At 40.5% G+C, this 12,600-nt stretch overlaps 3 protein-coding genes across 3 annotated transcripts; 2 read left to right on the top strand and 1 right to left on the bottom strand.

Annotated features, from left to right (window-relative positions):
- Nucleotides 1-4,296: 4,296 nt before the first annotated feature.
- Nucleotides 4,297-5,780, bottom strand: LOC111639338. The gene has a single exon (XM_023385198.1). The coding sequence runs from the start codon at nucleotides 5,512-5,514 to the stop codon at nucleotides 4,306-4,308; it is 1,209 nt and encodes a 402-aa protein (XP_023240966.1). The 5' UTR covers nucleotides 5,515-5,780; the 3' UTR covers nucleotides 4,297-4,305.
- Nucleotides 5,781-10,338: 4,558 nt separating this feature from the next.
- LOC111639332 lies at nucleotides 10,339-11,684 on the top strand. Its single transcript, XM_023385188.1, has one exon. It carries the CDS (start codon nucleotides 11,048-11,050, stop codon nucleotides 11,648-11,650), a length of 603 nt encoding a protein of 200 aa, XP_023240956.1. The 5' UTR covers nucleotides 10,339-11,047; the 3' UTR covers nucleotides 11,651-11,684.
- Nucleotides 10,439-10,834, top strand: LOC111639330. Its single transcript, XM_023385187.1, has one exon. It carries the CDS (start codon nucleotides 10,439-10,441, stop codon nucleotides 10,832-10,834), a length of 396 nt encoding a protein of 131 aa, XP_023240955.1.
- Nucleotides 11,685-12,600: the final 916 nt, after the last annotated feature.

Below are 12,600 nucleotides of genomic sequence, written 5' to 3'. Positions count from 1 at the left end.
GATGAGTCAACCGAGTATGCCCAATTCTCAAACGAGTAAGAATTACTTCAGATCTCCTGTCATACTGTTTATTATGTGTCCAATTTTCTATATTTGGCTTGATCTCATGTAGTTTATTGTGGACTTGTGCATTCCACACGTTTTGCCATTTCTCTGCTAGTCGTTTTTTAACTACTAGCTTCAAATCATCTCCTTCAATACGCATTATATGCTGTAAAGGAGTAGCTGACTTTGCAGCTGCGTCAGCTTCTTCATTCCCTTTTATACCTACGTGGCCTGGGACCCAACAAAATTTTACAAAGAAATTACTCGCAGTAAGATGGCAAAACAATTTGCGAATTTTAATCACTATAGAGTGAGAACTAGGTTCACATGAAATCAAAGCCTGAAGTGCACTAACTGAGTCAGTGTAGGTTGGTTTGTTAAGGTTTTTTGGCACAAAGCCATATAGGCTATGCTGCGCCATGTTAAATGGTAAAATTAAAAAGGTCATATATACATATATTAAAAATTAATAACAAATAACAATAACAAACATATACAACACTAACAATAAATAAAAACAAGGTATATAAAAGTATAGATAAATGAATAGGTAAATAAATAAATATTCAAATTTGTTTATAAAAATTAGTGACTTTCAGAAAGTCTAGTAAATTATTGACATTTGGCCTTTGGCCAAGGATTTCTGTCAGACAAGCATTTCCGAAATATTGTCTACGCCTTGTCTTGAAAGCAGAGCAATTGCACAGCATGTGTTTTACACTTAGGGTGCAGTTGCAATACTCACATACTGGCTGGTCTTCACCCTTCAAAAGGTATAAATGAGTCAACCGAGAATGCCCAATTCTCAAACAAGTAAGAATTACTTCAAATCTCCTGTCATAATGTTTGTTACGTGTCCAATTTTTTATATTTGGCTTGATCTTGTGTAGTTTATTGTGGATTTGTGCATTCCACATGTTTTGCCATCTCTTTGCTAGTCGTTTTTTAACTACTAGCTTCAAGTCACTTCTTTCGAGACACATTTCATGCTGTGAAGGACTAGCTGCCTTTGCAGCTGCATCAGCTTCTTCGTTTTCTCTTATGCCAACATGCCCAGGTACCCAACAAAATTTTATAGAGAGATTCCTCGTAAAAAGATGGCAAATAAGATTATGAATTTTAATCACTATAGAGTGGGGAACTAGGTTCGCACGAGATCAAAGCCTTGAGTGCACTAACAGAGTCGGTATAGATCACACAGCAACGATGACCTTTCCTATTTACATGCTATAAGGCTAAATAAATAGCATGCAACTCTGCAGAAAAGATGGAGGAATTTAATGCAATTTGTTTTGCCACGATTTCATCCTGGCAGACGAAAGCTGAGCCAACGTAATCATCAGATTTAGATCCATCTGTATAAATAGGAATTAAATTCCTGTTTCTATGTTGAATTTCTGCAAAGTGCTGTCTATAGACGTAGTCAGGTGTGGATTCCTTAGGAAATTGCTTTAGGCTAAGGTGAACATTTATCACAGGAGTTGACCAAGGTGATACACTACAGACCTCTAGCTGTGAAATGTTGCCTGTATCCAGGTCAATCCTGCTGCTCACATTCTCCATTCTTATGGCGAATAAAGGGACACTACTTCGGCGAGCTTCAAATAATCTTTTCAGCTGAGTATCTAATACTATACAATCAACTGAAGGTTCACTAAAGGACTTTTGTTTTATATAATAAAATAGAGACAACTGTTCTCTCCTAAGATATAGTGGAGGCTCATAAGCATCCACATACAGACTTTGTACAGGAGAAGTTCGAAAAGCACCAGTGCACAAACATAGTGCTTGATGGTGGATTGGATCCAGCATCCGAAGAGTAGATTCTCGCGCTGACCCATAAACAATGCATCCGTAGTCCAGCTTTGAGCGGACAAGGGCCCTATAAATCCTGAGCATAGAAACTTTGTCTGCTCCCCAGGATGAGCAGCACAGTACCTTTAAAAGGTTCAAAGATTTTAGACATCTACTCTTCAAATTGCGCAAGTGCGGCAAAAACGTTAGTTTATGGTCAAACAAAACACCCAAAAATTTTGCCTCATTCACCATTGGGATTTTGACCCCATTTAAGTAAATTTCGGGATCCAAGTGCAACCCACGCTTTGGCAGAAGTGGGTGCACGAGGTCTTCTCAGTGTTAAAACTAAAACCATTGGTCTTGGACCAATGGTCTATGCGATTTAGGGAGGTTTGCAGTTGTCTCTCAATGAAACTCATGTTGCTAGACTGGCAAGAGATCTGAAAGTCATCCACATACAAAGTGTGTTTCACACTGGGAGGAAGACACTTAGCTATGCTATTAATTTTAATTAGGAACAGAGTCACACTCAAAATGCATCCTTGAGGAACACCTTCTTCTTGGACAAAAGATCTAGATAGTGTGTTGCCCATCCTAACTTGGAATCTTCGATTCTGCAGGAAGTTTTTTTATAAAAACTGGCAAATTACCCCGCAGTCTAAATTCATGTAAATCACGAAGTATTTCGTAACGCCAGCAGCGATCATAGGCCTTTTTTATATCAAAGAAAACAGACACTAAGTGCTGTCGTCTAACAAACGCTTCGCGTATGGATGTTTCAAGTTTTACTAAATTGTCCGTGGTACTTCTGTTCCTACGAAATCTATTCTGATGTGGTGAAAAGTAGTTTTTTTTCCTTTAGGAGGAACATCAGGCGTCTGTTTACCATCCTCTCAAAGAGTTTTCACAGGCAACTTGTTAAAGAGATTGGTCTGTAATTAGAAGGATTCTTCCGGTCTTTACCGGGTTTTGGGATAGGGATAATAATTGATAGTCTCCAAGAGTCAGGAAAAGTATTTTCTGTCCATATTCTGTTAAACAGATGCAGGAGATTAGAGAGGGAATTGTTTGACAGATTTTTAATCTTGCTGTAGTGGATTTTATCCGGGCCTACAGCACTATTCCCTGCACGAGAAATCACTGTTTGTAATTCGATTCTAGTGAATGGCACATTATATTCCTCATTAGATGAGGAGTAAAAGTTTAAATACTGTTTTTCTCTTTGGGCTTTATAAGCTTGAAAATTCCTTGAATACACAATATTGCTGGATGAAGCAGAAAATGTTTCACCCAATAAATCAGCAATACCATGTATATTGCTGATTATTGTGCCATTATTTTCCAGCATGGACAGAGAGTGAGAAGCATATTTCTCATTAATTTTATGGATTTTATCCCAGACTGCTGTTGAGCTAGTGGAAGATGTTATGCTTGAAACATACTTTCTCCAAGAATCCCTTTGGCTTTGCCTTCTTATCCTTCTGGCATTTGTTTTTGCTTTTTGAAAAGCGACCAAATTTTCAGCAGTGGGGTATCTTCTAAAAATCCCCCATGCTTTCTTTTGTGCTTTAAATGCTGCCTCACAATTCTGGTTCCACCATGGTTTCTGATGCTTTGGATATATGGTTGATGTTATCCCCATTGTTTTTTGTGCTGCTTCAATGATACTAGAAGTGACAACCTCAACTGCATTGTTAATATCTGCAGTATTGACCATTTCCTCAGTGATGTTAGCTAAAGAAGAAAAGGCAGGCCAATCTGCCGTTTCAAGTTTCCAGCGTGGTGGACGAGCTGTTTCACAGCTTTCTCTGCCTCGATATTTTAGAAATATTGGGAAGTGGTCACTAGAGAGTGGATTACATCCAACCTCCCATGAAAATGCTGAAAACAGGTTTGGACTTGCTAATGAAAGATCAATTGCAGTGAATGTCCTTGTTGGGGCATGGAAGTATGTCACTTCTCCAGTATTAAATAAATATATTTCCTGGTTGCCGATAAATCTCTCAATGGTTCTGCCTCGACGATTGATGTCGAGACTGCCCCACATGGGATTGTGGCCATTGAAATCACCTAGTAAAAGATATGGAGTTGGCAGCTGTTCAACTAATGTATCCAATTCATCCTCATTCACTCTGACATCTGGTGGCAAGTATATAGAACAAACTGTAACAGTTACTCCGATAGAAATTCTGACTGCCACAGCTTGCAGATCAGTGGTTATTTGTACCGGCAAGGATGGGAAGTGATTGGAAACCAGAATAGCCACACCTCCACTGGCACGGTTGTGGCTATCATCATCCTTGCGGTATAGATCGAATCCTTTTAAAGAAATATTTTCTCCAGGTTTTAGATGGGTTTCCTGGAGTGCCACGCAGAGAGATTGAGTAGATGATGTCAAGTGTTTAATGTCAGAGAAGTTGTTGCGGAAACCACGACAGTTCCATTGGGTTATTTTATAACCCATTATGTGTTTGAGGCAGCATTCTTTGTGAGATTATCTCTCTTTAATCTAACCGGGGGTTTTTCTTTTGGAGGTGATATTGGTTTTGTCACCTTTTGATTAGTCTCTTCATCAGAGATATAAGAAAACTCACTCATAGAGTGGGCTTCTGATTTTTTACATTTAGAGAGAGCTGCTTTTACTCTCTGCTTGTTTAGTGGGTTCTTACTAGCCTTGTTAGAACCCAGGTTTTTTGTTATTACCCCTGTTTTAGGTAGGGGTGTTTTTGCTTTTAAACTCTCCTTTTCTGGTGTTTCTTTTCGTGGAATCATTAAACATTTCGCATGCCTGGTAAGGGATTCCTTTGGGGAGACAGAAATGTCGGTTTGAACTCCACATGTTTTTGTGGACTTCAAAGCCGCAGCGAATGTCTTTTGTTTTAGTGGTGCACTTGAAGTGACCATTCGGCGCGCCTCTGGGTAAGGTAAGTTGTTTACTGTTTTCACCCGTTGTATCTCCTTTTCTCTTTGCCATGCAGGGCATTTTCGGGAGTAAGAAGGATGGGCATCTTTGCAGTTAACACAGCATGGGGTACTGGTACACTCAGTACTCTCGTGACCTTCAGTCCCACACTGTGCACATACGCTCTTGCCACGGCAGGATGTCTGTGAATGTCCAAACCGCTGGCATTTGAAACAACGCAGCGGATTTGGAACGTACGGACGGACAGGGCAGCGCAGATAACCTGCTGTAATAAAAGATGGCAATGTCGGCTTGTTAAAGGTGAGGATTAAATGTTTAGTTGGTATTAACTTGCCATCCCGACGAATGGAGATACGTCGGACAGCAGTAACACCTTGGTCTGAAAGGCCAATCTGAATATCTGATTCATCTTCAGACATCAGATCAAACTCAGATATCACACCACGTGAAGAGTTCAAACTTCCATGTGGTGTGACTGTGACTTCAATGTCTCCCAATTTCTTTGCAGCTAAAAGTTTTGCCGACTGTTGAGGTGAGGCAGTTTCTACAAGTAGGTCTCCTGACCTCAATTTTTGCGTTTTTTTCAGGTGCCCGATCGTTGATTCAAATAACTTCTGAATCAAAAAAGGGGAACATTTTGACAAAGGTTTTTCCCCAGTAGCATGCACTATTAAGTAGGATGGCTGACTGGCAATATTTTCATTGATGTTTTCTGGTTTGTCTGTATTTTTTGGAGATTTATGATCCATGATTAAATAATAATATTTCAGCTCCTAGTGACCCCACCCACCACGTGGCCCAACAAGGGGATGCCGTCACATGGGAGACTCCCATAGACCGTCACACCAGTGTTTCCCAGGAGCTATACCCTCACAATGCAGTCAAGAAGAGCACATGTTGACTGACATGTCTGCCCGGCCTGCATCGATCAGTTGACTCCAAGCCGAGGTCAAGAATGATTCAACGACCAGCCGATTGACTCAAACGGAACCTGATTTGAGCCTCTTGTTTATTTGAAGCAGGGGCCAAAGCATTGTGTTGGGGACGTTATGTTGCCCCTCAACTACCAGGATCTCCCTTTCCGGCATATCGGACACCACGCACAGCAAACACGTGGGTGGGTGTTCAGATCCCAGAGATGGTAAAGAAGAGTTACTAAACCATCTGTGGGAGGTCCCCTCACCACGGACAGGAACCCACATTGAGGGGAATTACTACTAACGATTTTTAAGTTTATGTTATTCCAAGTAAAGCCACTATAAGTATTAGGTAAGTCAGTCCATGCTCCAATCCAAAGACCTTTACATTTGTTTGGATTGATTGCTGTACTTGAAGCCTGTTCAAACTGGTTAGAATAAGAGTAATGTCGTCAGCGTATGACAAATATTTAATTTCTATTTTACCTTTATTGTTGGGTATGGATTTTAGTATACACAGGCATTCGTTATATGTAATATCTTCATTTAAGGAGCTTCTTCTGTTGGGCAACAGTACAGGCAACAGAGGAATAAAATTTTTTTGCATTTTTGGAATGGTATTGTTTCTTGGAAAACAGGCTTTTGGAGTATCAATAATTCAGATATACTGACTGTATCGTCTTCGTTGTCTGCTTATAAAAAGTAAAATAATTAAGGAATTAAACACAAATGGGAGTTTGTGTTTAATTCCTCAATTATTTTACTTATTATAAGCTTTCTTTCTAGTTGATAGAAGCGTTTTGTGGGTTTACGCTCCATGCTGTGGAGCTCTGCCCGAGAGCGGATGAATACCCTGCATAGCTTACTTTCCTGCATGTGCCTAAGTTCATCTTTGGCAATTTGGATGTCCTCTCTGTGACTGCCTGGGTTCATTATATTTTTCTCTACTGCTTCTTTTAGTTTATTTAATTCCCGTTGCCGTTGTTTGGCTTCTGCTTTTTGTTGCAAGCTAATTTGGATGGCAATCCAAATTAGCTCGCAACAAAAAGCAGAAGCCAAAGTTTTGAGAAATTTTCAGTTCTTGCCATCATTTAACAGGGTTCTCGTGATGTTGATCGAATAGGATCTTGGATGTAATCTCGGCAAGAAAGTCAACGTCATTGAGCAAGGAAACGTTTAGCTCCCAACGCGTGTTACTTTTTTCTATCTGTCACGATTTTCAATTTCGGCGAAGTGCTGTCTATAGATGTAGTCTGGTGTGATTTCTTTGTGGAACCGCTTTAAGCTTAGATCAACATTTATCGGTGGGGTTGACCAAGGTGGAATACTATTAACCTCAACCTGTGAGATGTTGCTTGTGTCCAGGTCAATCATGCTGCTTACATTCTCCATTTTTATGACAATAGTAGGGACACAACTTGTCCGAGCAGCAAATAACCTTTTCAGCTTAGTGTCTGAACTATTAGCTGAAAGTCTATTCAAAGATTTCTGTTTGATGTAGTAAAAAAGAGACAACTGTTCTCTCCTCAGAGATAGTGGAGGCTCATAAGAATCCACATACAAACTTTGGACAGGAGAAGTTCGAAATGCACCAGTGCACAAAAGCAAAGCTTGATGCTGGATTGGGTCCAGCATCCAAAGAGTAGATTCTCGCACAGAGCCATAAACAATGCATCCGTAGTCCAGCTTAGAACAGACAAGGGCCCTATAAATCCTGAGCATAGAAACTTTATATGATGCCCAGGATGAGCAGCACAGTATCTTTAAATAGTTTAGAGCTTTTAAATATAATTATACTCTTCAAATTGTGCACGTATGGCAAAAAGGTCAGTTTTTGGTCAAATACAACACCCAAAAATTTAGCCTCATTCACAATTGGGATTTTAACCTCATTCAGATAAATTTTGGGATCCAGGTGCAAACCACGCCTTCAGCAAAAGTGGATGCATGAAGTCTTCTCTGTGCTAAAAGTAAAACCATTGGTCTTGGACCAATCGTATATGCGATTTAGGGAAGTTTGCGTTGTCTCTCAATGAAACTCATGTTACTAGACTGGTAGATCTGAAAGTCATTCACATACAGAGAGTGTTTTACACTAGGAGGAAGACACATAGCTATGCTGTTAATTTTAATTAGGAACAGAGTCACACTCAAAATAGAACCTTGAGGAACACCTTCTTCTTGTGTGAAGAGCCTAGATACTGTGTTGCCCATCCTGACTTGGAATCTTCGATTCTGTAAGAAGTTTTTTTTAAAAATTGGCAAATTACCCCGCAACCCGAATTTGTACATATAACGGAGTATCCGATATCACCAACATCGATCATAGGCCTTCTCTATATCAAAAAACACAAACACTAAGTGCTGTCGTCTAACAAATGCTTCGCATACAGATGTTTCAAGGTTTACTAAGTTGTCCGTGGTACTTCTGTTTTTATGAAAACCACTCTGATGTGGTGAAAAGTATTCATTTTCTTTAAGAGATATATTAGACGTCTACCATTCTCTCGAAGAGTTTACAGAGACAACTTGTCAGAGAGATTGGTCTGTAGACGGATTCTTACGGTCTTTACCTGGCTTGGGAATGGGAATAATGATAGATAGCCTCCAAGAGTCGGGAAAAGTATGTTTTGTCTAAATTCCATTAAACAGATTTAGAAGGTTACTAAGGGAATTGTCTGACAGATTCTTAATCATGCAGTAATGGATTTTATCCGGTCCTACAGCACTATTCTCCAAGTTAGAGATTGCTGTATGTAATTCAATTCTAGTGAATGGCACATTATGATCCTCATTAGATGAAGAATGAAAGTTTAAATATTGTTTTTTACTTTGGGTTTTAAACCTGAAAATTCCTTGGGTACATAATATTGCTAGATGAAGAGGAAAATGTTTCACCCAATGTATCAGCAATATCCTGTATATCGCTGATTATTGTGCCATTATTTTCTAGCATAGACAGAGTGAGAGGTATATTTTCCATTAATTTTATGGATTTTATCCCAGACTGCTTTTTAGCTAGTGGAAGATGTTATGTTAGAAACATATGTGAGGATCCGAATTCGGATGTGTTTATATCATCTCATCATAATATCACATCGTAGTCCTACTTTCATTCCATGGTGTCATAAGATTACAGTACAGCTATACTTTTGTTCAATAACTGTCAACTTTTACACCTGGGAGCTAAACATCTGCTAAGTTCTCAGGCGTAATAACGACGCTTTCTCATCACCTTTCGACCCAGTATAGCAATTTTAACAATTCAACATTAGAGAAGAACAACAAAGTGAGTCAGTCGTCGCCAGTTCTTTCTTGGGATTACGTCTACGAAAAATCTGTGCTCCTTGGGATACATACCTCTTCGCTTGTGACCAATATCCAAAAAATCGTCTAATATCAAGAATCGCCTAATATCAAAGAAAAAGAACTATTGGATTATTGGACTTCCCGAACTTTCTGTCTTACCGACTGAGATCCAGATCAAGCTTTCATACAAGGTAACTATCAACACGCGAACTACTGTAAACTCTCTCTCTCAAAACGGGAAGAAACGTAATATCTTAATAACGTAATATCTTAATATTATTATATACTAAAGCGAGCAATGTATCTAATAGCAGCCCTAATGTATCTAACAGCAGCACTAATGTATATCCTATCGTTAACCATTAAACAGTTGTTACGTTAAAAAAGCGTCTGAGTAAATCACTTCCAGTGCGCTGTCTCTCCTTCTATCTCGACTCTGATCGCTCCGTTACGCGACTGCTCGCGTTACCTAAATAACGCGGCTTCCGTGTCCGCCGAGACGCGGTGGTGTCATCCTGACAGGGCACCGAAGAGGTGCCGACCCTTCGGTCACAGTGGTGTCAGAATTGGGATCCGATTTACTTATAAAATAACTGAATACGGGGATGGAAACCCCGGGAGAAGGACCATCGCGTGGAGCAGAAGGAGAGACTGCCGGAAGTTTTGCTGGGGGCGGATTAGGGGCCCTCGTTTCCTTGATACTGTCCTTTGCAGGAGAAACTGAGGGACTTAAGGTAACAGATTATTTAGCAGCCATAGATGAGATAGGTAAACTGACTAATTGGACTAAAGGGCGATGCTTAAGATTGGCGAAATTAAAATTAACTGGGATAGCCCGAGATTATGCATGGAAGGATGAAAAAATGAAAGCAGCAGACACTTACGATGAATTTAAGAAACTTATGATAAAACGATTCGAGAGGGTTCCATACTCATTAAGATTGCAGAAATTTCATGCCTGTGTGCAAGCACAGGATGAAGACATTCAAACCCCTCAATGTGGGTTTCTGTCTGTGGTGAGGGGACCTCCCTGAGATGGTTTAGTAACTTTTCTTTACCATCCCTGGGATCTGAACGCCCACCCACGTGTTTGCTGCGTGGTGTCCCGTATGCCGGAAAGGGGGATCCTGGTAGTTGAGGGGCAACATAACGTCCCCAACACACTGCTTTGGCCCCTGCTTCGGATAAACGGGAGGCTCAAATCAGGCTCCGTTTGAGTCATTCGGCTGGTCGTTGAGTCATTCTTGACCTCGGCTTGGAGTCAACTGATCGATGCAGATCAGGCGGACACATCAGACAAGATGTGCTCTTCTTGACTGCATTGTGAGGGTATAGCTCCTGGGAAACCCTGGTGTGACGGTCTATGGTACTCTTCCATGTGACGGCATCCCCTTGTTGGGCCCCATGGTGGGTGGGGTCACTAGGAGCTGAATATCTATTTTTAAATATGGATTCTCAAAAAACAAAAAATCTAGACAAGCCAACAACGACAACAAATGAAAAGATTTCCAGTCAGCCAGCGTACTTAGTAGTCCACGCAACTGGAGAAAAACCTTCATCTAAGTGTTCCCCATTCTTGATCCAAAAATTATTTGAATCAACCATCGGGCATTTAAGGAAAATACAGAAATTGAGGTCAGGTGACCTTCTGGTGGAAACAGCCTCTCCTCAACAAACAGCAAAGCTTCTGTCAATGAAAGCACTCGGAGATATGGGAGTTTCAATCACATCACACAAAAGTTTAAACTCATCACGTGGTGTGATATCTGAGACCGACCTAATGTCTGAAGATGAAGCAGATATTCAGATCGGTCTCTCAGATCAAGGTGTCACTGCTGTCTGACGTATCTCCATTTGTCGAGACGGTAAGTTAATACTAACAAAACATTTAATTGTGACATTTGACAAGCCAACATTGCCATTCTTCATTATTGCAGGATATCTGCGCTGCCCCGTCTGTCCTTACATACCAAATCTGCTGCGTTGCTTCAAATGCCAGCGGTTTGGACATTTACAAACATCTTGTCGAGGCAAAAGCGTATGTGCACAGTGTGGGATGGAAGACCACAACAGCACTGAATGTAAAAGTACCCCATGCTGTGTGAACTGTAAAGATGCCCATCCTTCCTACTCCCGAAAATGTCCTGCGTGGCAGAGAGAAAAAGAGGTCCTACGGATTAAAACCGTAAATAACATATCATACACAGAGGCCCGTCGCATGGCCATCTTAAGTTCATCAACGAAACAAAAGACATTTGCTGCTGCAGTGAAATCTACTAAAACATGTGGGGTACAAACAGATATTTCTGTCTCCTCAAAAGAATCTCTCACTCGCCACGCAAAATGTTTGCTAATCCAATCAAAACAAACCGAAGAAAAGGAAAGCATCAAGACAAAGACACCCATATCTAAAACAGGGATAGTAACCAGAAACGTGGGTTCTAAGAAAGCAAATAAGAACCCACTTACCAAACAAAAATTAAAAGCAGCCTTCTCTAAAGCTAAAAGATCAGAGACTCAGTCCATGAGTGAGTTCTCTGATATCTCTGATGAAGAGACTAATCAGGAGGTGACAAAACCAATATCACCTCCAAAAGAAAAACCTTCTGATAAAATGAAGAGGGATACCCTTGCTAAAAATGCTGCCTCAAACACATAATGGATTATAAAATAATCCAATGGAACTGTCGTGGTTTCCGCAACAACTTCTCTGACATTAAATACCTGACATCATCTATTCAATCTCTCTGTGTGGCACTCCAGGAAACCCATCTAAAACCTGCAGAAAATATTTCTTTAAAAGGATTTGATTTCTACGGCAAGGATGATGATAGCCACAACCATGCCAGTGGAGGTGTGGCTATTTTGGTTTCCAATCACATCCCATCCTTGCCAGTACAAATAACCACTGATTTGCAAGCTGTGGCAGCCAGATTATCTATTGGAGTAACTGTCACAGTTTGCTCTATATACTTGCCACCAGATGTCAGAGTGAATGAGGATGAATTGGATTCATTAGTTGAACAGCTGCCAACTCCATTCCTTTTACTGGGTGATTTCAATGGCCACAATCCCATGTGGCGCAGTCCCGACATCAATTGTCGAGGCAGAGCCATTGAGAGATTTATTGGCAATCAGGAAATATATTTATTTAATACTGGAGAAGTGACATACTTCCACGCCCCAACAAGGACATTCACTGCAATTGATCTTTCATTAGCGAGTCCAAACCTGTTTTCAGCATTTATATGGGAGGTTGGATGTAATCTACTCTAGTGACCACTTCCCAATATTTCTAAAATACCGAGGCAGAGAAAGCTGTGAAACAGCTCGTCCACCACGCTGGAAACTTGAAACGGCAGATTGGCCTTCATTTTCCACTTTGGCTAACATCACTGAGGAAATGGTCAATACTGCTGATATCAATGATGCAGTTGAGGTTGTCACTTCGAGTATCATTCAGGCAGCAGAAAAAACAATGGGGAAGACATCAACTAGATATCCAAAACATCCTAAACCATGGTGGAACCAGAATTGTGAGGCAGCATTTAAAGCACAAAAGAAAGCATGGGGGATTTTTAGAAGATACCCCACTGCTGAAAATTTGAT

Source organism: Centruroides sculpturatus, unplaced genomic scaffold (genome assembly GCF_000671375.1).
Source record: "Centruroides sculpturatus isolate CEXI.00-Female unplaced genomic scaffold, Cexi_2.0 scaffold1250, whole genome shotgun sequence".
Classification (NCBI taxonomy): Eukaryota; Metazoa; Arthropoda; class Arachnida; order Scorpiones; family Buthidae; genus Centruroides; species Centruroides sculpturatus.
Note: the sequence above shows the minus strand (reverse complement) of the source record. Positions and strands in the feature narration are given on the sequence as shown.